General features: G+C 37.4%; 1 protein-coding gene across 1 annotated transcript in view; it reads left to right on the top strand.

Annotated features, from left to right (window-relative positions):
* Positions 1 to 3,108: 3,108 nt before the first annotated feature.
* Positions 3,109 to 24,683, top strand: part of LOC121491894 (glutamate dehydrogenase 1, mitochondrial-like) — a 60,848-nt gene continuing 39,273 nt past the window's right edge. Inside the window, 6 exon segments of the mRNA XM_041757020.1 lie at positions 3,109 to 3,199; positions 10,090 to 10,473; positions 10,476 to 10,764; positions 10,766 to 11,248; positions 11,306 to 11,444; positions 15,577 to 15,644. Coding sequence (XP_041612954.1) covers positions 3,109 to 3,199; positions 10,090 to 10,473; positions 10,476 to 10,764; positions 10,766 to 11,248; positions 11,306 to 11,444; positions 15,577 to 15,644 — 1,454 coding nt within the window.

Below are 24,683 nucleotides of genomic sequence, written 5' to 3'. Positions count from 1 at the left end.
AATTTCATTTTAGGAATATCTTTTGGTAATTAAATATTTGTGTTATTATCTTTCAATTTTTAATGGTTTCACTTAGAATTTATTTTAATGCCTTCTTTAATGTTTTCTATTACAAGTAGAAATTATTTTTATATATTACTGGAATATATGACCTTGTCCCAAGATATCTTTTCATAATATTAATAACCTAGGCACAGGTATAATATATGCATAATAGAACAGGATAGGATAGAAGAGAAGAGAAACCACTGAAAAGTAACCCTATCATAGATAACCAATTTACAGTTTATTTTCATGGTCATTCACTACTATTTAAAATACATAAATAAAGTGTTAAGTAAAACTCAGAATTAAATATGATTTAGAGAATCTATTAGAATTCCTGGAAATTCTGATGTCATTCCCAAAGCCTGAAGATTTATAAGGGTTGGAAATTGGGAGACAATTTCAGGGAAATAAAGAAAAGAAGTTCACTCCTGATAAAGGGGACTGAGTAACAAACCAAAGCTCAAAGTGTCAAAGCAAAAACTGCACCTGAAGAAGATCAAGAAGCAGGGAAAGACTTTGAGGGCACATAATAGGGGAGAGTGGTCAAAACCCAGTCTAAACTCAATTCTACTAAAACTAGTGGCTGATGAGTTTTTAAGAGGTGGAATGAGGGACACCTGGGTGGCTCAGTGGTTGAGCATCTGCATTTGGCTCAGAGAGTGATCCTGGGGTCCTGGGATTGAGTCCTGCATCAGGCTCCCTGCATGGAGCCTACTTCTCTTCTGCTTATGTCTCTGCCTTTCTGTGTCTCTCATGAATAAATAAATGAAATCTTAAAACAAAAACAAAAACAGCAGGAATGAGTGAATCTTAGGTCATCTGTTTTTGCTAATTGGCCTCATCCAAAGAAAAAGTAAACTTTCTCAAATCTCCGTGACAGGAGGTAATTTCAGGCAAGGAACAAGGCATCCACCAAAGTTAGGCTCTCACCCCGGCTCCCAACAGAAAGTAGGAGATGAAGGCAAGATCTTCCTTGATGACATTTCAAAGAAATGGCCGCCAGGTCCTTGAGAAAGAAAGCCCCAGGTTATAAAATTGGCAAGAAGCTTTTAACAAGATTTTACACATCAAAGACAAAAAGACATAATTTGCAATCACAAATTTTCTAGAGTAAATGCTCTAAGCAAAAGAAAGTCAGGGATCTGCAGACAGAAGCTTGCCTTCTTGGTCAGTCCACACACCGTATCTATATACACAACATGCCAGTCAGGAGGGCAGACGCCCTACATAGCTCGCTTTCTATTCTTACTTTGCAAAGGAAGAAAAAAAGAATACAAAATGAATGTGCACATTGAACCTTGGAAGATTTATTGTCTAACAGGGTCAGAGTTGGAGAGTCACTGGGGTTTTTAACAGTCCAAATAGCCGTGAGTTGGAATCCTACATCTGTCCCCACTTATGACATGATTTTGCAGAAATTAATAAATCTCTGTCATCCTCAATTTACTCGTGTGAATGGTCATATTAAGAAATGCCTACTCCAGATATTAGGCAGAGAAAAGACAATGAGTATAAAGTGCAGCATGATGTACTGTCCACTGAAAGGATTTAAAGTATTAGCAAAAATTATCAGAAACAATCATAAGGCGATGTAAAGAAAAGTGATGGACATGAAAGATGTATAGATACTGCTCTGGAAACTTGGAACCAGAAACAGTTAGTTTTGCACAGATGTTTCAGGAAAAGCTTTACTAAGAAGAGGAACTGGATCATTTAGAAGAGACAGAGGTTCATCACTTAGGAAGAGAAGCCCAGTCAGAAGAAATCCATTCCAGAAGAATGTAAACTCCACAACAGATATTGCCTCTGAGCTTGTTAAACATTCAGGCCTTATTTACTGAATTGAATTGAACTGACCTCCAAGAATTCAAAATCTTGGGGTGCTCAAAAATGGTGAATATTTCAACAGAGAATGTAATCTTCAAGAAGTAGGAATTGGAAGGGATGAGACTGAAAAAAGATTTTAGAAGAATTTGACTCTTCCTTTATGCTCCAGGACAGTGCTAGCAGAATTCCTTTTTTTCCCCTGAAAGTGCATATTTCTATTCTCAACTAAAGACTGTCCAAAATAAATACTTTTAAGAAACTTTCTAAAAAGCCATGGGAAGATTTAAAAAAAATATATTTTACTTATTTATTCATGAGAGACAGAGAGAGAGAGAGAGGCAGAGACATAGGCAGAGGGAGAAGCAGGCTCCTCACAGGGAGCCTGATGTGGGACTCTATCCTAGGACCCCAGGATCATACCTGAGCCAAAGGCAGATGCTCAACCACTGAGCCATCCAGGTGCCCTCATGGGAAGATTTTGAGTGGAGTACAAACATAATCAGACTTCTAATTTTTTTTTAAAGATTCTATTTATTTGAGAGAGAGAGAGAGACCATGAGTGGAGAGGGACAGAAGAGGATAGAGAAGCAAGTCTGACCTGGGGCTCAATTCCTGGACTCCAGGACCATGACCAGAGACAAAGGCAGAGCCTTTACCCACTGAGCCACCCACGCACCTCATCAGACTTGTATTTTTAACCATAAACACCGTTTCATGATATCCACATCTTGAGAAAACCTAAAAGATGCATAGCTTTTTCTTTTACTAATTTCATTCGGTGCATATGAACTATTTCTTTTATAACAAAGAAATAATCTAATTCTCTTTTAAATATAGTAGCGACAGTCACATAACTTGTAATAAAAATCGCTAAATTATATTTTAAACCTAGCTTCTGTTTTTTTGGATCTAATTTATTCGATTTAAAAGTCTCTACTCATTGGTTTTGTGAAAATAAACAAAGACCACCCAGATGAAAAGAAACAGAAGCTATTTATCCAGAGCTTGCTATGGCAAGTCAGCCACCACTTGCTTTTGATAGAGGCTCAAAGGGAGGCAGGAGAGTGGAACAACTTCCTAGTGAAAAAAGCAGAAGGTTTTAGCTGTGCTTTGGACGTTCTTGGCATGGAGAGGCTGGAGGTGGGTGGCAGGACATCTTGGGTGATTGGTTTGGGAAACATATTTGATTCCCTTTGATTAGTCCTATCATGAAAACGAGGGGAAAGTTTAAGAATGTGGCAGTCACTGACCAGTCTTAATGTTTCCGGGCTGATTGCTGTGCTTGTGGTTTGGATTCCTGGACTGGTTGCAGCAGAAGTCCTGGGTCAGAATTCTACTGTCATACATTATTTAAAATTATATTTTTATAAAGTGATATTGAAATAAAAAAGAAATTATGAGTAAATAATTTGAAAAATTGCCCTTGAACACTGAGCTAGACAGCTGATGCATGCCTGACCTCCCAAATTTGGGGCATCTTTCAATGTATATAAAAAATATGTATGTATTTATACTTGTTTTTGTATGGTTTAATACCACAAAAATTTGATTTTGCCCAATAAAAGTTGCTTTTGTGCATTAGTATTAAACTGACAAATATTTCTCCTAACCTCATATCTTGAGTTTTACAATTATATTAGCAATAAATTATTATTCTAATACCTGGTATCTTACAGAGGTGTGTATGTATTTAACATCTCCAAAATGGAAAAAAATAATATTAAAATGAAATTATACCCTATTTCAAAGCTCTTCACTGGTCACAAAGTCATCCCTCTTCCTTGAATTTGTAGGAAGGGGTTAGACATAGGGTATTATTTAATGTGTTGATAGACTGTGTTCTGGTCATAATTAACAAATAAGAGAATCTTAGGATCACCTTCTCATTCCAATGGCATTTTAATTCGACAATTATTTAATCGGTGCTATACCACATGACTCCGTCTTTGGCCTTCTCGTTCTCATGATCCAGTCTTATAAACAAGTCAGGGTGACAATCAGTGTCCAATAACACAAGTATCCACAATAATCAAATCTTTACAAGAAATAAAGAAGACAGAGATTATTTTTTTTTGTAGCCAAGTTTACCAAAAAATATGTTTAAGCTGTTCTTTTATCATCTTAAATCTGTTTGTAATCACACACTAAAACTTCTAAGCCAGGGAAGATGGGGAAGGCGTCTTCACAACAGGAAGAATGGCATATGCAAAACCTTATACTTGTGAAACAAACAGGGCTCATATCCATCAGGGCCTAGTCAGCATTAGAAGAATTGGAAGCAACAGTGACTTCAATTCATATTTGTCATGTACAAAATTTGTGTTTTAACTCCCATTTTTGTCAATGACGAGATGTGTAAACTTGCACAAATTACTTATTCTCACTCCAATTATGTACTAGTAAATGAGGATGATGTAACAGAGTTGTTCTTCAGATTTAGAGATAATCTACATAGGTTTCATGCACAAGACCTGATGCCTTCTTCATCACTACCAATGCAGTTCTGAAAGCAGCTATTTTCATGATTTACAGTTAACAATACAAACAAAACTAATGAAATAGCTAACAAAATATCCTCCTAGATACAGTTTCTAATATGTTACAACACTGTGGCTCCTGGGTGGCTTATTCAGTTAAGCAGCTAACTCTTGATTTCACTCGGGTCATGATCTCAGGGTGCTAGGATCAAACCTCACATCAGGCTTTGCCCTCAGTGGAGAGTCTGCTTGAGATTCTCTTTCTGCCTCTCCCCTGCTTTCTTGTTCTCTCTTTCTAAAATAAACAAATATATATATTTTTTTAATTTTGAAAGATATGAATCAATATTAACAATATTTACTGAGGACTTATAGAGGTGAAGCACCTGTTTTCAAGTGCTGTTTTGACTTCTCACTGCACCCCACCACTGAGTGCTCATCTTCTGGGGCTCACTCCATTTGTCTTCCATTCTTTCCCACACCTCTCCATCCTGATTCCTTGTATTTCTACTCTAGGAAGAGCAAATTTTTTCTACTTACCAACCAAGAATAATGTATATTTCTCATTTCTGGTTGAAACTCCAGACCCACTTTACAAGTACAAATATACAGAGGACTCAATTGAATAAAAGAGCAACTCTATTTTTCTTCGATTGCTAACATCTCTTTCATTTAAGAATAATTGCCATTATTAAAAGGCAATTATGTTTTTTGAATTCCATCTAAATCAATAGCATCCAAAATATGGGGAAAAAATGAAAGCAATATGTCCTTAAGAGCTCCTGATTCTAAAGCAAGCCTATGCTTTAGGCTTCTGAGAGCCAAGGCTGTGACAGATCTTTGAATTTCCCTGAGAGCTGGATGTAACATGAAATATGCTAAAAATTATTAAGTATATTCTAACTAATAAAGCTGTGGATTGCCATTTTAGCTATGTTATAATAATATTTGGTATATATTTGCAAATCATATGTATATTGGGTTCTCTAATATTTTATGAAAGCATACTGATGTTCATTGTTAAATCTTACTGATGTAATAGTTAATTTGTGCTCTCATTAGAAAAAAATTCTTTTGATATGCTCAGGATATCATTTCATACAGTTCCAATAAGACTCACTTAAATTGTTCATTCATTAGTAAATAATAGAGATATAATTTGTAGACTATTGCCCCCCCAAAAAAGTTCACAAGTAAAATTATTTCTAGATATAAAATGTTTAACCTTGTATAGCCAACTGTATAATATGTTAAATCAAAATATAAGCACCTCTTACAGGGAGCCAATATAACACTTTCACTGAATCAAGAAATACTAATTAAAAACCTTGGTCTCAACACCATTCTAGATGCTCTAGCTTAATAATTAAGAGGAAAGACTGGAGTCAGACTGACTGGGTTTGAATTCTTTCTCAGCAATTTATTAGCTTTTATGATTTTGAGGAATTTAATCTCTCTGTGCAGTTTCTCAACCATAAAATAGTAATGATTGCAATAATGATATGTACTTATATTGTTATGACAATTAGCTCATATTAGTGTTTATATATAACTAATATCACCCCAAATATGTTTGTTTTTATGAATCTATATTTATATATTCAAATATATGAAGAGATATTAGTTATATATAAATATGTAACAATATGTTAATGTACCTATGTATAAATAAATAAATATATATATATATATATATACCTATCAGATCATTTAGAACAGTGACTAAAAAACATTAGAACTTAAAAGTGTTTTCTGTCATTATTAATGATGGCTTAGTAGTGAACAAAAAAGAAAGACACCTGTTTTCAGGGAACATACATGCTATGGAGAAGAAAGAGTAAATAAACGAATACTATAGAAAATCCCCAATAGTAACAAATACTATGCTAAGAACTAAAACACAGCCATGTGGTAGGTATTTTCATATACCTCTGGCTGAGTTATGAGAGCAGGCTTCTCCTGGAAGATGACATCTTAGTAATAAGGCCAGTAGAAAGATTTTAAATACTATTCTGTGTCAATGAAAAGCTTTTGGAGGGTTTAGGGTTGAAGAAGGAGAGAGAAAAACTGGGATATGTACAGATTTTGCATATTAAAATTAGTTGAGTTTTTATATGCAAATTTTAGGGAGGCATTTTGGAAACAGGCATGGAATAGACCTAAATAAAACAGATTATCTTCAAATATTTTATTTTGACCTATTCAGTTAAATGTTAACATTTCATAAATACGTCAATTACATATGACACATGTAATAAATATGTAACAAAAATCCAAAGAGGAAAAGCAGAGTATTTCATGTACCTAAACTATATAGAAGAACAATGAAAAGACTTGCCAAGATAATTCTTGAAAAAAAGAATAATATGAGTTCTTACATAATCTTTACCTAATTTCTTCCAATGGTTGCCTCTTGCATAATTATGATACACTGTCAAAACCAAGAATTTAACATTAGAACAATCTATGTGTGTGTGTTTCCATCTTAATCGTGTGTGTACATTCATCACCACATCAATCAAGATGCAGACATACTCTATCACACGAAGAACCCCATCTGCTAGATATACCTCCATACACACCCCTAGCAGCACTGCTTTGGCTGTGTCCCACAGTTTTTGATATGTTGTATTTTAATTTTCATTAAACTTAATGCATTTTTAAAAATTTTTCTTAAGTCTTCTTCTGAGACACACAGATTTTTTTAAGAAGTGGTTGTTGAGTTCCAAGTGTTCGTAGACTTTGTGCTACCTTCTCCTCATTGATTTCTAAATGGATTCCATTGTGCTTAGGTCAGGAACACCCTTTGTATAATTTCATTTTTTTTACTCTGTTGAGATTTTATGACTTAGGGTATCACCTGTCCTCCTGGTACCTATCTGGAGATGCTTAGAAAATGTGTATTCTGCTACTGTTTAATGTCATCATATCACATTCAAATAAACAAGAAAAACAATCTAGCTTATTGAAGGATCTCCTTTATTTTATCTCAGCAATGTCTCCTCTCAAGCTGAAGATAATATCGTTCACAAGATGACAAAACTAAAACAAAATGAACTAAAACCTACCACTTCTCCATCTGCTCACCTTTATCTCTTTTGTTTCCCCAATTCTGTTCCTTCTTTTTCTCATTTAACCTACTCAAAGCCATGATCAGCCCATTAGAAAAGTACTCAGCTTGTTTCTGTGGAATATGGTCCCCTTTCCTCTTTCTCTTCTCCTTATAAGGCTCGTGTTTTACTTTACTTTCAGTTGTTATCCATCAACAATTATACACAAACAATTCTGAACTTCCGCTTCACTCTTAGCTGCTCAACTGGCAAAGCCGATGTTTACAGAGTTGCAAACCAGAAAGTGCTAAATTGATGCAGCACATTTGCATACATTCCACTTGAAAAAATTAAAACAACATAAAACAAGGCAGGTGAGGCATCCCGGGGAAGTGATGTGAAGGCAATTATTCTGTTTAAAATGTTTTGTCTGTATATGGTATGCATGCCATCATTCACAGCCTGTCTTCCTGAATGTGATTTCTGACATCCTGTTGTTTGCTGCGCTACTTAATTACAGTGAGTAATGAAGAGATTTTAAAACCACACTGTCACAGTTAATAGGGTGAATAATTAAAGTAATAGTAGAGTTGGTTTCCCTTCTGTACAAACCGTTTGGTCTTCTAACACATTGTTTAGATTTGCCCACAGAGTGATTCTCTGCCTCAGAATTTACTGCTGCATTGTTTCAGAAGCCTGACTTGACCACTGTGCTCATCACAAGAAGAATGTGAGAGTTAACCTGTGTGAACTCCCTGAAATAACATACTAAGGCAGATAGTTACAGCTTTACATTTCTTTCTCTCTCCCTACCCTTTTCTGGGATGAGGGTGGGCAATTTGTTCTCCTGAAGCAACACACATTTGATAATCCATTAGGTGTAAAATTATGAATTCTCAGATTTTCTTTAGTTTCTCAGAGATAAAATAGACAGGTGGAGAAGAGGTATAAACAAAAATAATCTTCACAGTCATTTTTAATTAGAGAGAACAAAAGTATAGAAACCAAAAGTAGCTGACACCAAGGGGTGGGAACAAGCAAACATTACTATGATGAAGAAAGGTTCCCGGGAGGGGCACCTGCCTGACCCAGTCAGTTAAGCATTCAACTCTTGATTTCAACTCAGGTCATGATCTCAGGGTTCTGAGATCTAGCCTCATGTCATCTCCTTGTCATCTCAGGCTCTGTGCTCAGTGGGGAGTCTGCTTGAGATTCTCTGGCTCTCTCCCCTCCCTTTTATCCTCTCCCCATGCTCAAGCACTCTCTCTCTCAAATAAATAAATAAATCTTAAATTGGAAGGAAGGGAGGAAGGAAGGGAGGAAGGAAGGAAGGGAGGAAAGAAGGAAGGAAGGAAGGAAGGAAGGAAGGAAGGAAGGAAGGAAGGAAGGAAAGAAGGAAGGAAAGTTGGTTCATGGGAGACAGAAATGGAAAATAAGCCAAAGGGAGAAGTTTGGGGTCAGATTAGGAAGAGTCTTTAATGTCAAGTTAATTATGTGTAATTTACTCTGCAGGAAACTCAAGACCATAGAGCTATGAGCATGAATGTAACATCATGCAAGTGATTTTAGAAAGATTAAAAAAGGTTAAAGAGTATTGGCTTGTGAGGCATGTGCTTAGTGCTTTAGGATGGATACTAGTTAACTTCAGGTCTTCCAGTGGCTAGAATTCTTCATACATAACTTAAGATGTTATTGTTTAGGAAGTAGATCCGCATATTGGCAACATCTCTGGATTAAAGTAAAAAAACCAAAAGTCGTGTCATCTTCCCAGTCTTAGTTTTCTCATCCTGTAAAACATGCTTGTCCTGTCTTCCTCATGGGGTGGCAGCTAGGAGCGAAGTGAGCTGTTTATTGCTGATCCCATGAAAGGAAATCAAATAAGCTGTTGACCAAGTACATCAGGGTTTGTGCTGGCTACAGGGACAGAGAGAGCCACGTTGACATAGTGCTAAGTATTATCTTGTACGAGGGAGGTCTGTGAGGTCGAGTATTTACAAATTTCTGGGTGTCCGGGGTAAGACAAGACTTCTTTTTATTTTATTTTATTTTATTTTATTTTATTTTATTTTATTTTATTTTATTTTATTTTATATTTTATTTTATTTTATTTTATTTTATTTTATTTTATTATTTTATTTATTTGTTTATTTTTAAGACAAGACTTTCAATTTGGAGGCTGGACTGGGCTGGGACATGTTTTTAATATCATAGTTTGGAATTAGTGCATATGAGGCATTGTTTAAAATGAATTTTGTGAAGTAAACAGTTGTTTGATAAATCCCATTTGGTAACTGATTTTTCTGGGAGCGAAGCTTCTGAAAGAAACAATAAAGTTACCTCCAGTATCATCTTCCTGAGAAAGAATTCTCTAGAATAGTAAAGTCATATCCATGCAAATGACTGTAAACTAAAGTCATTTACTTTTCTTTGTAGGCAAGCTTTACTTTCAACCCTACTAAGCTGTGTGGCTTAATTTCATGGTAGATACCGTGAGAAATGGGTGCACTGTAGAAATGAAGGTTGAACCCTTTAAGAGACATGAATCTGGTTCCAAACCACCCAAGGGAGCGTTAGACATTGCTGTAATTTCTAAATTGCATGCAGTTAATAAATTCATCAAACTACACACTCAAAATGGCTAAATTCTATTGTATGTAAATAATGCCTTCATTAAAAAAATATGTAAGCCTGCGCCCGCGGCCCCCACCGCAGCCCCGGTATCCGTTGCAGCACTGATGTGAGTGTGGACCAAGTGAAAGCTCTGGCTTCTCTGATGACCTACAAGTGTGCAGTGGTTGATGTGCTATTTGGGGGTGCCAAGGCTGGTGTTAAGATCAATCCCAAAAACTATACTGATAATGAATTGGAAAAGATCACAAGGAGGTTTACCATGGAGCTGGCAAAGAAGGGCTTTATTGGTCCTGGCATTGATGTGCCTGCCCCAGACATGAGCAGAGGTGAGCGGGAGATGTCCTGGATTGCTGACACCTACACCAGCACCATAGGGCACTATGATATTAATGCCCATGCCTGTGTTACCGGTAAGCCCATCAGTCAGGGTGGGATCCATGGGGGATCTCTGCAACTGGCCGGGGAGTCTTCCATGGGATTGAAAATTTCGTCAATGAAGCTTCTTACATGAGTATTTTAGGAATGACGCCAGGGTTTGGAGATAAAACGTTTGTTGTTCAGGGATTTGGTAACGTGGGCCTGCACTCTATGAGATACTTACATCGTTTTGGTGCTAAATGTGTTGGTGTTGGTGAATCTTATGGGAGCATATGGAATCCAGATGGTATTGACCCAAAGGAACTGGAAGACTTCAAATTGCAACATGGATCAATCCTGGGCTTCCCCAAGGCAAACCTATGAAGGGAGCATCTTGGAAGCTGATTGTGACATCCTGATCCCTGCTGCCAGCGAGAAGCAGCTGACCAAGTCCAATGCACCCAGAGTCAAAGCCAAGATCACTGCTGAGGGTGCCAATGGACCAACAACCCCAGAGGCCGATAAGATCTTCCTGGAGAGGAACATCATGGTGATTCCAGACCTCTACTTGAATGCTGGAGGAGTGACAGCATCTTACTTTGAGTGGCTGAAGAATCTGAATCATGTCAGCTATGGGCGTTTGACCTTCAAATATGAAAAGGATTCTAACCACCACTTGCTCATGTCTGTTCAAGAGAGCTTGGAAAGGATATTTGGAAAGCATGGTGGAACCATTCCCGTTCTGCCCACAGCAGAATTCCAAGACAGGATATCGGGTGCCTCCGAGAAGGACATCGTGCACTCTGGCCTAGCTTACACCATGGAACTAGAAACGACCTGTGCCACAGAGCCATTTGGGTATTTTTGCCTTTAAATGGAAGGTCTCTTCCCTCCAGCTGTGCTGCCTTGCTCCAGCTGCTCTGGGAAGGTGGGACCCCCAGGGCGGATCCTGGGGCCGGGAATGCACCTGTTGCCCAGCAGCAGCCAGTGGCTCACTGCCTTGGCTCTGGACGAGTCTGAGACCTGCGGTAGCTCTGATGCCTCTGAGCAGCAGGTGTGGGGCATTTTCACGGGGTGGCATGGTCCGCAAGTGACTTACTGGTATTTTACATCAGCAAAATAACTCAGTTTTACAGATTGCAACAAAGATAAAAGCTGTTTCTCTTTATGCATTTTATTCTCTTAGAATAAAATAAGTACATGCTGCTGTAATAAAATTGCCTTTAATCACTAAAAGAAATAAAAAATATGTAAATGAAAAATTGAGTCTCCATACTCCCTCCCAAATTTGTATTATTTCCCTAAATTCTTCCATTCACTTTCCAATGCACTTTCTGGTTCCACATTCTAATATCCCCGTGTTTTAAGAATCAAATCTTTCCAAAAAGAAGAGCGTTTACATAAAAATTCCTAATATGTCTCATGTTCCCATGTAAATTTTTCTTAATTTTTCCAAACATCCACACTTACTTAATGTTCTGTCTTTGTTCAATTTTTCCAATAACCTAAATAGAGCAGCCCCTATCTCTGTGTATTAAACTTGTATACACATCCTCATGAACTAACTTAAATAAGGATCTTTTCTGAAAAATCCTTCCACGTTCCTCTTACAACATTCTCATACCAGGCTTATGGCATTTATTACTTTTATTCTGGATTGTAGACAGTTGCTTATAGGTGTGTCAAATCATTAAGACGAGGATTCAAATCGGTTTCATCTCTCCAAGTCTTCTATTATTTAAAGATAGACCTTTCTTGGCTCAGTGGTTGAGTGACGGCCTTCAGCGCAGGTCGTGATCCTGGGGCCCTGGGATCGAGTCTCGCATTGGGCTCCCCACAGGGAGCCTGCTTCTCCCTCTGCCTATGTCTCTTCCTCTCTCTCTGTGTCTCTCATGAATAAGTAAATAAATAACATCATTAAAAAAAGAAGCATCGATTCTTGGTTTCAGCTCAGGGTTACGAAATCAGGCTGCCCATCAGGCATGAGTGGGGAGCCTGCGTAAGACTTTCTCTCTCCGTCTTGCTCTGGCCCTCTCCCCACCCATCTTCACTCTCACTCTCTCTCTCTCTCTCTAAAATAAATATATAAAAAATAAAATAAAATATGAAAATAGATCTTGCATATAGAAAGTGTCTGGTAAATATTTTAAAAATGGGGATCCCTGGGTGGCGCAGCGGTTTGGCGCCTGCCTTTGGCCCAGGGCGCGATCCTGGAGACCCGGGATCGAATCCCACATCGGGCTCCCGGTGCATGGAGCCTGCTTCTCCCTCTGCCTGTGTCTCTGCCTCTCTCTCTCTCTGTATGACTATCAAAAATAAATAATTAAAAAAATATTTTAAAAATGGGTGATTGGTTGATTAGATTGTGTCTATTCAAGTTTCTAAAGATACCTCCAGAGGATGGTACACAGGGCAGGTAAAAGGTTCTAGTGTGCTCTAGAACTGCCAGATGATGGTCCCTGAGCCTTCAGAGAAAGGAACGCAGAAGGAGAACACAGTACACAAAGAATAACAAAAGGGGGAACCATAGACAACAGAGAGTGATGAAGCCTGGATTCTGTCTGCAAGTCAGCGAGAAAATATATCGTAAAACTATTTGTTTTTCTCTGGTACCATTCCCTGTATCTCCTTTGAATCTAACCAGTAACAATTCTAATTTGGGACCTCCCCACCATTATGCTGTGTGTTTATGTGCCTACGTATCTACTACTTAAAAGTATGCATTGTCTCATAATCTCTTTTTCTGCCATGCCTCAACTTTGCACAGTTCTCTGTGTAGACAAAAGACATGGCTACAATTGATTTTCCTCCAGTGATGGCATTTAATTAATCACCCCAGACCCCAGCACCTGAATTCTGTTTCTCTTGTCATTTCCTCCCTGCCCCACTGCTTTATACTATTTTGCATTTCAAACACCGTGGTATACTTGTTATTACACCTATTAGGTTCCCTTCTCAAGCTTTGAACTCACTCAGGCTGCAGAATGGATCATCTTATTATCTCAGGCTCTCAGGTAAACTGTAGCAGGGCTGTGATTTGCATGAAGCACATCTTTCAGGGTGTGGGAAGGACCAAGATGACAGGATGGAAGCACCAGGCTTTCAACTTAATTAGTTCCACCCCCATGTCTGGAATTTTTTACTTTCTACTTTTAGCCACAATTATGCAGAAAACAAGTGGAGGGGTAATATTTTACTTGTGAATTAAGGGTTTATTTAATAAAGCTGTGCCGCCTTGTTACCTATTTCTTGGAGTCTAAGGCACATCTGTGTAAAGATAAATAGAAATTCCTATTTATGTGCTATTTCTTTTAAAACTTTGCTCGCTCCTGAATTAATATTAATAATTTGAAAAGGGAGGAAGAGAGTAAAAGTAATGCATAAATTGCCAATTATCCTAAGACCCAAAATCACAGTGTCTGGGTATTAGATTTAAAATAAATAACTTGGGTAATTCCATCGTCCATTTTATTTTGAAAACTTTATATGGAGGGATGCCTGGATGGCTCAGCAGTTGAGCATCTGCCTTTGGCTCAGAGCTTGATCCCGGGGTCCTGGAATCAAGTCTTGCATCGGGCTCCTTGTAGGGAGCCTGCTTCTCCCTCTGCCTTTGTCTCTGCCTCTCCTTCTGTGTCTCTCATGGATAAATTAAAAAAAGAAAAAAGAAAAAAGAAAAAAGAAAACTTTAGAAGAGAACAAATCAGCTTCGATTTTGTACCTAACAAACTAGGAGGGAAATTTCTGGGTGGAGCTGTGATGTTTTAAACAGGGCCATTCGGGATCCCTGGGTGGCGCAGTGGTTTGGCGCCTGCCTTTGGCCCAGGGCGCGATCCTGGAGACCCGGGATCGAATCCCACGTCAGGCTCCCGGTGCATGGAGCCTGCTTCTCCCTCTGCCTGTGTCTCTGCCTCTCTCTCTCTATCTATGTGACTATCATAAATAAAAAATTTAAAAAAATAAAATAAAATAAACAGGGCCATTCAAAATTGTGTTTTCTTTTGAAATTGCAGCTACTCCGTCTCTCAGCCTTTACCCTGAAATTCAAATGGTGGTTGCCTTCCCCTGAGGCTTAGGAGAGCATTTTACTAAATGAATAAACATACAAAATCTTCAAAAATCATGGGAAAAGTCTCCCCTTTTTTTGTTTTTTTGGGGAGCATTTTTTTTGGTTTTGGTTTTGGGGTTTCAAAATGCATCCAGTGACTGTGAGAGAAAAGTCATACAGAGAGATGGTCTATGATATTTCTTCTCCCTAAAATATACTTTCCCTCATCCACGTTTTTTTAATAATTTTTTTAAAGATTTTATTTATTTATTTATCCATGAAAGACACACAGAGAGAGAGAGAGACAGAGACAGAGACACAGGCAGAGGGAGAAGCAGGCTCCATGCAGGGAGCCTGATGTGGGACTTGATCCCAGGTCTCCAGGATCACGCCCTGGGCTGAAGGCGGTTCTAAACCACTGAGCCACCGGAGCTGCCCAACACCCACTTTTTTTAAGCTAGCTTCTACAGTTGGCTGTTTTTATTTATATTTTTTTAAAGCTTTTATTTATTTATTCATGAGAGACACAGAGAGAAGTAGAGACACAGGCAGAGGGAGAAGCAGGGTCCTTATGGGGATTCTGCTGTGGGACTCGATCCCAGGACCCCGAGATCACTTCCCGAGCTGCAGGCAGATGCCCTCAACTGCTGAGACATGCAGGCATCCCCTGTTGGCTATCATTAAATATTACTTCTTTCAAAAAGCCTTTTCTGAAACTTGAATTAATCTAGTTGTCTCAGGGAGTTCTCAGCACCCAGAAACTTCTCTAGTTTGCTGTGTTTCATGCTCTATTCTAATGCTAGCTTAATTGCTTGGACCCTCATATAAACTTCAAGCTCACTAAGAACAGTATGATGTAACATTTTACTGTTCTACTCCCAGTTGAGACACTATATTATGTACTACTAAAAAGCTCATTCCCACTCCGTGAGGCTCACAACAGAACAGGGCCTTGTAGTGAAATGAACTCCAGCCTTGGTTTACTGGCTCTGCGGTCTTTTCTCGAAATTGTTAATAATTTCATCTTTGAACTTGTATTTTATGTGTGAAGTCAATGGGACGACGGAGCCTGTGAACAAGCAGAGATAATCTGCACAGTGGGTGAGTCTGCATGGTTCCTGGCTAGCTTGTTTGTACTCAGCTTCGAATGCCCCATGAGCAGAATCCTGGGAGGCCCGTGACACGTGAAAGCAAGTACAGGGGCATCAGGTAAGGAGAGGCACTGATAACGTGGAGATGTAACACCTCCCAAAAAAGAAGACTCTGGTGTTCCAAGAATGACAGAGAACCAAGGAAGCCGACCCTGTTCTTTATTTGTGCTGCACGACTGTGTTAGCCAACAACTTACACTGAAAAGAAGGATATCAAGGAAAAGGAGAGTGTGGGACAAAAAAAAACAGACACAAACAGTTTTCTCTTTCAGCCCTTTGTACTCATCTATAAACCAAAGGTAGAGAATGTTGGTAGGAGGTGTGCATATTGGGAAGTGAAATATAAACAGCTGAGTTAATTTTGTGTGTGGTTTCCACCATTCTGGCCAGAGCTGCATACATATGCTCTCATGAGTGAAGAAATACAGATTGTGCGATTCCAGTTATTCAATATATGAGTTAAAGGCTCCTATTTGCATTTAAAACTGGTATTACACAGCATAAAGATAAATAGTAAAAGTATCCCTAATAGGTGAGAATTTTAATTCTTCTTTAACTAGGATATTACACAGCAAATATAAAATACCATGGCTCTCTGAAAGAGCTAATAGAAGACAGGAAAATTATTTCTATTTAGCTCCTTTAATGACTCTATTTACCTTCTTTTTCATCAAAGAAAGCCACATTTTCATTTTGCACTGAGTCCTGCAAAGTACACAGTCAGCTATGCAGTCAAATTTTGATGCAGCAAATGTGGTTTCGAACCCTCATGCATTCCAATGAAAGAACCTGCCCTTGACTAGTTTCTGGGAGATAAACTCTGAGCCCTTGCATTATCCTGCTTGATAAAAGTGCTTTCATGTACAGGAGAACTTTGGCCACACTGTATAGTTTGTGTTAATGATAGAATTAATGGCAAATATCTATTTTTATTCATCTGGGTCTCTGGGCCATGTTGTATCAGTTTAACCTCTGGGAGATGGCTGGAGGCTGAGGTCAGGTACACAGGGGCTCTGTGCCCATGTCATCTGACCTCTAATAAAAACCCTAAACGTCAAGGCTTGGGTTAGCTTCCCTGATTGGTAATATTTCATACATTTTGCCATACATCATTGTTGGGCTCTTAAGTGCTGTCTATAGGACTAAACTGAGGTCAGCTGAGATCTTCTGCTTTGATTTGCCTAGACTTCAGGACACATGTCTGTTAAAGGTTGCTAATTTTAATCTATAGCCTTTCTCTGTAGTAAACCTTTTTTAAGTGAATATAACAGCTTTACTGAGTTCTGTGAGTCTTTCTATCCAACCTGAGAGTGGTTATGGAGACCCCTGGAACACTGGCTCTAACTCTAGGTTACAAATTGGGACACCATGTTTAATAGTCCCAAAAGACCACAATAGGGTATTTCCCCCAGCGTGAAATATGAGTATTATTCTTAAAGCAGAGGATTTGTGTAAGATAGAAAGATTTAAATTTACAAACATATATGAATTTTTTTCTCCTTTTTAAGTCTGAATAATATTCTGTTGCATGCATCCACCAAATTTTGTTGATCTAATCATCTGTTAATATACACTGTTGGTGTTTTGGGGTGTCTAGCTTCTTTAGCTTTAAGTTTGGGATATATGAAGAAAGAAGAAAATCCAGAGAACTCACCATAGTGAGTCAAATGCAAGATACACTAGTAGAAATACCCAACCTAAAAAATAGCATGAAAATTGGGGGGTAAATTATGAATAATCCTCAGTGACCTGTGGGACTATTAAAAATTTCTAAATTTTGTGATATCAGAGTCCTAGAAAAAGATGAAAAAGAGAGCAGAACTAAATAAGTACTAGAAAAATAATTTTGAATACTCTGTAAATGTGAAAAAAAAATTACAAAATCTTGTAGCTTCAAGAAGCTGAGAAAACCTCTACTAGAATCCCCAAGAGATCCAGACCAAGACACAGTAGTCAAATCTCTGAATACTAAAGGCAAGGAAAATATTTTGAATGTAGTGAAAGAATAACTATCCATACCTTTAGGGGAAAATGATTTGAATGACAGTGGATTTGTCATCAAAAACCATGGAAGCCAAATGACAGTGGCACAACATTTTTCAAAGGATGAGAGAAAAGAACTGTCAACTGGAATCTTAGATTCACAGGATACATCCTTCAGAAATGAAAAGGAAATAAAAAAATACTCTGATAAAGGAAAACCAAGAGAACTTGCCACCAGCAGACCTACCCTAAAAGAATGACTAAATCAATTTTACCAAAGAAAGAAGACAACAGAATAAAGAACCTTGGAAGATTAGGAAAAAAGAGCACAGGAAGGAAATATAAAGGTATATATAATAAACTTTCCGAATCTTCTCTTGAGCTTTTCAAATTATGATTTGTAAGTGAAGCAAAATTATAATACTATCAGATATGGTTCTAAATGTATGTAGAAAAACTTTTAATTATTAGTATTAATAATGTAAAAATTATTGAGGGCAATTATAAATGGAAAATAATAATAGTATGTGCAGGGAGGCAAGGTTTCTATACCACTAACACTGGTAAAATAATGGCATAAGTAGACTATGGCATGTTATGTGTATATAATGTCATACCCAGAAAGACCACTGACAAAGCTATAAAAAGGAGATATACCCAGAAACACTGTTCATAAATCAAAACAGAATTGTAAAAACTGTTCAAGTAAACCACAGGAAGGCAGGGAGAATAAAATATAAGAAAAAAAAAAAGGACTTGACAGGATGAGCACTGGGTGTTATTCTGTATGTTGGTAAATTGAACACCAATAAAAAATAAATTTATTAAAAAAAAAAAAAAAAAAGGAAACCCTAGTAAAATAAAATGGCAGACTGAAGCACTAACATATCAGTAATGACACAAAATGTAACTTGTCAAAAGACATCAATGAGAAGACAGAGATTGGCAAAGTGGATTAAAAAGTGTGACCGGGATCCCTGGGTGGCGCAGCGGTTTGGCGCCTGCCTTTGGCCCAGGGCGCGATCCTGGAGACCCGGGATCGAATCCCACGTCGGGCTCCCGGTGCCTGGAGCCTGCTTCTCCCTCTGCCTATGTCTCTGCCTCTCTCTCTCTCTCTCTCTCTCTCTCTCTCTGTGTGTGTGTGTGACTATCATAAATTAAAAAAAAAAAAGTGTGATCAAACTATAGATTCTACAATGAATTCACCTTAAATATAGTGACAAAAGTAATAGAAATGCAAAAGATATATCATGCAAACTTTACTCAAAGGAAAACAGTAGTGGCTTTATTAAAGTACACATTCGTTCAAAGAAGAGTACCCAAGACAGAGAGGGACTTTTTTTTTTTTTTTTTTTTTTTTTTTTTAAGGAAGGGACATTATATGAGAAAAGGTCAATCCAGCAAGGAGCACAACAATAATGAATCTGTATGCCTGAATACAACATAACTGCGAAATATCTGAGGCAGAAACTGACAGAACTGAAAAAGAAATAAACAATTTTACAAATAACTGATAGAGCAACTAGAATGAAAATCAGAGCAGGTATAGAAGAATTCAACACCAATAAGATCTAATAGGCATCTGTAACACACTCTACCTAATAGCAGCTGAGTATGCATCAATTTTTTTAAAGATGTATTTATTTATTTATCATAGACAGAGAGAGAGAGAGAGGCAGAGACACAGGCAGAGGGAGAAGCAGGCTCCATGCACCGGGAGCCCGACGTGGGATTCGATCCCGGGACTCCAGGATCGCGCCCTGGGCCAAAGGCAGGCGCCAAACCGCTGAGCCACCCAGGGATCCCCGAGTATGCATTAATTTTGAGTGCCCTCCGATATGTACCAAGATAGACCATTCGCTGGAACATAAACAAACAAATAATCAAATTAAGATCATTGAAATTATATACAGTGTGTTCTCTTGGGGAAAAAAAAAAAGAAGTTAACTATAAATTAATACCAGAAAAAAAAAAAATCTCCAAACACTTAAAAAAGTAAACATCACATGTAAATGATCCATGGGTCAAGGTGGAAGTCTCAAGGGAAATAAAAAATGCATTGAACTGAATGAAAATGAAAATGCAACAGAAACCACTTTGGGAGTTTCCTATATAACTACATATGCAATTATCCCATAAAAAGGAAAACTCAAGAATCTATACACTAATATTCACAGCAGCTTTATTTATAATAACACCAGTCTGGAAACCCTCTGGATAGCCTCCAGTGGGTGAAGAGTTAAACAAACTGTGGTACGTACATACCACGAAATACTAGTCTAACTAAAAAGGGAAGAACTATTGATAAAACAGATAGATGAATCTTTTTTTTTTTTTGGATGAATCTTGAGATAAGTATAATTTATGGAAAAAATAAAATAGTTAAGCACATTATAATTGTACTTATGTTCCATTGTTGAAATGCCAAAATTATAAAAGTGGAAAGATTAAGTTGCCAGGGGTGAAGGATGGATGAAGGTTTGATGAGAAATGCATGTGGATATAAAAGGGTAACATAAGGGTTCCTTTTGGTGATGGAAATATTAAGGACCTTAACTATACCAATGCCAATCAATATTCTATTTGTGATATTGTACTCTAGTTTTGCAAGTTGTTATCTTTGGGAAACTGGGTAAAGGGTAAAAGGGATTATTGTACTATTTGTTTCTACTATATTTAAATGTACAATTATCTCAAAACTTACAGAGTGTAAACAAAATGACACAGCCAATTAAACAATAATGAAGAAAAAATTAAAAACAGTAGACTCGATTTTTGTAGCATTTAGATTTTATTTTTTTAAGAGAAGGAATGAATTCAGAGCTCTTTTTTGCAGGGTTGCACTCAGATTAATGGGCGCACAAACAGATGCTGGGGAAGGGCATCTGTTAAAGACTCTCTTGCAACTTTTTTTTTAAGATTATTTATTTATTCATGAGAGAGAGAGAGGCAGAGGGAGAAGCAGGCTCCATGCCGGGACACCGATGCGGGACTCGATCCTGGGACTCCAGGATCATGCCCTGGGCCAAAGGCAAGCACTAAACTGCTGAGCCACCCAGGGATCCCCTGCATTTAGAATTTGATACACATTCAAAACCTACTTTTGGAGAAAGACTCATATTCAAGCCTTTATGCCTTACTTAGAGTTGTAAATATGTCAGGGTAATCGTCTATCCTTCAGTCTATTTTAAAACAATATTCTTCTATACTAATTATGCTTTTCTCATATCAAATCCATCATCATCAATAGTAGCCCTTCTTTCTACTCTATATGTCCTTGGAATGTATGGAAACTTAGTCTCGAACTAACCTGATTTCCTGAATTATATACTTTGTGTAAGTGATATGTGGCAAATTCTTTAAATTCTTTCTTAGTTTTTGCAAACATAAAATATGGACAACTATATGTATATTGCAGTAGCATCCTAAAAAGAGAATCCAGTTAGTGGGGGATGGTAATATTAAACAAATACATAATCACCACTACATTTTGTTCAGGACCCTCCATAGAATGATTCGATGTTCATATTCTTAGATGTATAGATTTTGTTGCAGACTAATCCATTATATGTGGACATGCAATGAAAGAGTGAGTTTGCATTTTAACTCTGCCACCTGCTGCTTAAAAATTCATATTTTATGTCATGGTTGTTCAGACAAGGGGTTCTATTAAGTCCAGGTCACTTATGTTTGCATGGTTCCAGTTGACCATTGAACATAGTCTTCAGGTCATTGTCCATGACCAATACTTAGAGGTTAATATTAACAAAATGAGAAGGCAGGCATCAGGAATTTGTGTGTAAGGCAAAGTTGTAAAATAGAAGAATTTGACCGAACAACTGTAGTCAGTGATATCAGAGGCAGATTTTCAGAACACAGAGACCCATATTTAACTCCCAGCTCTGACATTTTCCATAAGTGGTCTTAGACAAATCTTAAAATAATTTCCATTTTCTTCATCTATCAAATTGGATGGTAATTTCTAATTCACAAGACTGCTGTGAGTATGATATTGTAGTTGAAAATAACTTGTAATATATTGAGTATATAGCAGTAATATATTGAGTATATCTTTTGCTTGAGATTATTTTCAATCTCCTTATCCCAGCAGTATGAATGAAAGACAAGATCCCATATACCAAAATGTATGATTTATACTAACCAGGAGGTAAAACCTAGGACAGTGACTCATCTGTATAGGGGCTGGGAAGACTGGAAGACAGAGTCAAGAAAATAGAAGAAAAAAAAATAAATAAAAGGGATCACTCAAAATAAATGAGATATTATAGATTTAATGATTTGCTTAATCAGAGCAAGGCTTGTGTATATTTGGAAGTTTTTCAAGAATGTTTTCTGCCTTTAATTTCCACAGTGGCAAAGAAATAGCAGTATCTTGTTATTAGGCCATTGAATATTTGCAAGCAGTTGAGAGTTTTCTACTCTGCATTATAGGGGCTTATAAAAGTGTCTCAGAGGAATTTCTGAATTTGTTAGCCAAATGAATAAATGGATGAATGAATAAATGATAATTGAGGAAACAATGACTCAATTAATATGATCATTTAAAACCTCTAGATTTCAACAAGAACTACAAAAATACTTAAACACCTGTGGCACCTTGCCATTAAGGGAAACCTTCCTGATAATTTCCTTCCATGCAAGAAGACAGTTAGCCCACGAATAACCTGAACTTTTCAGAAAACTGTATTTCTGCCCAGGATCTGTGAGTTTCAGCCACAGCCAATTGTCATGAAGCTGAGCAAGATATACTAACTCCTTAAAATATATGAGCCACCCACAATTTTTTTCTTAAAGGCTTCTCATTCTGGCCTGCAGAATATATAGATTATAATGACATACCTTTTCGTGTAGGGTCTCTCTATGCTCAATGTTAGTTGTTATTGATGAACAAATGGGACCAGTAGAGTCACAGTGCCATTCTCCATGAATGGGAAACACACAGGGGACATTCATCATTATGTAACAAATCAAAGGAGACCATATGGCCACTGTAGTTCTTAATAATTTTTCATTTGAGCATAGGTCAATTTATAGAATTAACATATTTTATAACCATAGTGCTTGAATGAGACAGATTTTCTTAACTTTTATTTTTTTATTTTTTTAAAGATTTTATTTATTCATGAGAGAGGGTGAGAGAGAGAGAGAGAGGCAGAGACACAGGCAGAGACACAGGCAGAGACATAGGCAGAGGGATAAGAAAGCTCCATGCAGGGAGCCTGACGTGGGACTCGATCCCTGGTCTCCAGGATCACACCCTGGGCCGAAGGTAGGCACTCAACTGCTGATCCAATCCCCAACAGAAAGTAGGATTCTCTTAACTTTTAATCTTTGTCCCCAGCTGCTTCCTCTCGGAACTACCTTTTGTGAGGGTGATGATCTTCCTAACATACTCTGTATTTGATTTCTTCCATGCTCTCTCTTTACCTTTGAGTTAAAGTCCAAACTATTATAAGGCATGCAGTGCTCCCATTGCCTGGCTTCCTCCTTTCTATACAGTTTCATTCATCAAGATTCTGCATCTTAAACTTTATACTCCAGTAAATCAAAACGTTCAGCAGTTCCTCTGAGTGCTATGGGATTTCATGCTTCGGTACCTTCATTTGTTTGGTTCCCTTTGTCTGAAATGCTCTACTTTCCCAGTCTCTTTTTGGAGAAAGCCTAGTCATTCCTCAAAATTTAACCAAGTATCTTCTTCCCAAATTTTTCCCTAAGTGCCTAATTTGGTGAAGCAACCCCTCCTTATAGTTTACTCATTGGGCATATATTTATCATGACACTTGACATATTATATTGAAATTTTCTAATTACATCTTTGTCTCCCTCATTAGACTTGGGTATCATCAAGGGAAAAGTACACTCAAATTCATCTTTGAATCTCCTGGGTGTGGTGAGCATTTAGAAATGTGCTCAATGATATTTACTGAAATTAATGCAGATAAGTGCTAAGAAATAATTTATTTTAACGGAATACCATCTGGTGGCCTGAGGGCTATCTTTTCTGAGCCAAAACCAAAACAAATAAACAAACAATACCATTAAGTGTTTAAGATGAGGATTATAGCCAGTGATTTTTCTGGAAAACAAATTGGTTAATTTATGTTGTCCTGTAAAAGGTTATATCCTAGGCCTTCCAATTATCAACTGCAATAGAATGTTTATTCTGGATGCCATGTAAGAGTCTTGATTTATCTTTCTGTAGTGAATGTGCCTGCTTTGTTTTATTTCATTTCTTTGGAAAAGCTATTATATAGTCTGCAATGCTCAAGAGATTATTTCTTTTTAAACTGAGCTTCTTTAATTTCAGATACATAAATTGGCTATAATTCAGAGTGAAATGTGTCATTATAGTCCAACAGCATTTATAAATGTTCATAGATGTTAAATTATAAGCCATTCAGACACTTAAAAGAATCCATGCACATGTACATTGGGCAGCATATAATGAGAAAATTTATCTTTATGTTTGGCTGCACAATCTATTTTCATTCCCTGGACTATTTCAATTCATCATTTAAACCCGGTTCTAAATCTTTTACTGAAGATATTGCTAATGGGGCCAATCTGGGCTGGCAAACAGAAGTGTGTAGGTGCTTATCTGTCTGGGAGGGTGTAAGGTTAAAATACTGCAGGTATCTCTTAATATTTTAACCTTGCCCAAACATCCCTAGGATAAACCACACCCTTTAAAACAGTGATTACTATTACTCATATTTTGTCTGTGGGAGTTCCTTTAGTAATCCTAGGTCCACCACCAAATTATGAGTTTACTGAATGTATACTCTCTTGTTTATGCTATGGCTCTTTGTTGTTGTTGTTATTGCATAAATTGCATAATGCATTGAATTGGGAAGTAAGTTCGCCTAGTAAGTGCACACAGTAAATTCTCAATCAATTAAGCAATATAATTTCCCAACAGAATGATTTGTTGATATTCCCTATATTTTCTTTGAATAAGCACTTCTTATACTCATATTCATTCTGGGATATAGGTTGGTCAAAATCCATCCTGTTTTAGTAGTAGAACAGGAAATGATGAGTAGTTCAATTCTTTATTCATACAGAAAAAGAAAATGTATGCAAGATCCCAATA

The sequence above is a fragment of the Vulpes lagopus genome, chromosome 5 (genome assembly GCF_018345385.1).
Source record: "Vulpes lagopus strain Blue_001 chromosome 5, ASM1834538v1, whole genome shotgun sequence".
Taxonomy (NCBI): Eukaryota; Metazoa; Chordata; class Mammalia; order Carnivora; family Canidae; genus Vulpes; species Vulpes lagopus.
The sequence above is the reverse complement of the archived record's forward strand: the minus strand, read 5'-3'. Positions and strand labels throughout refer to the sequence as shown.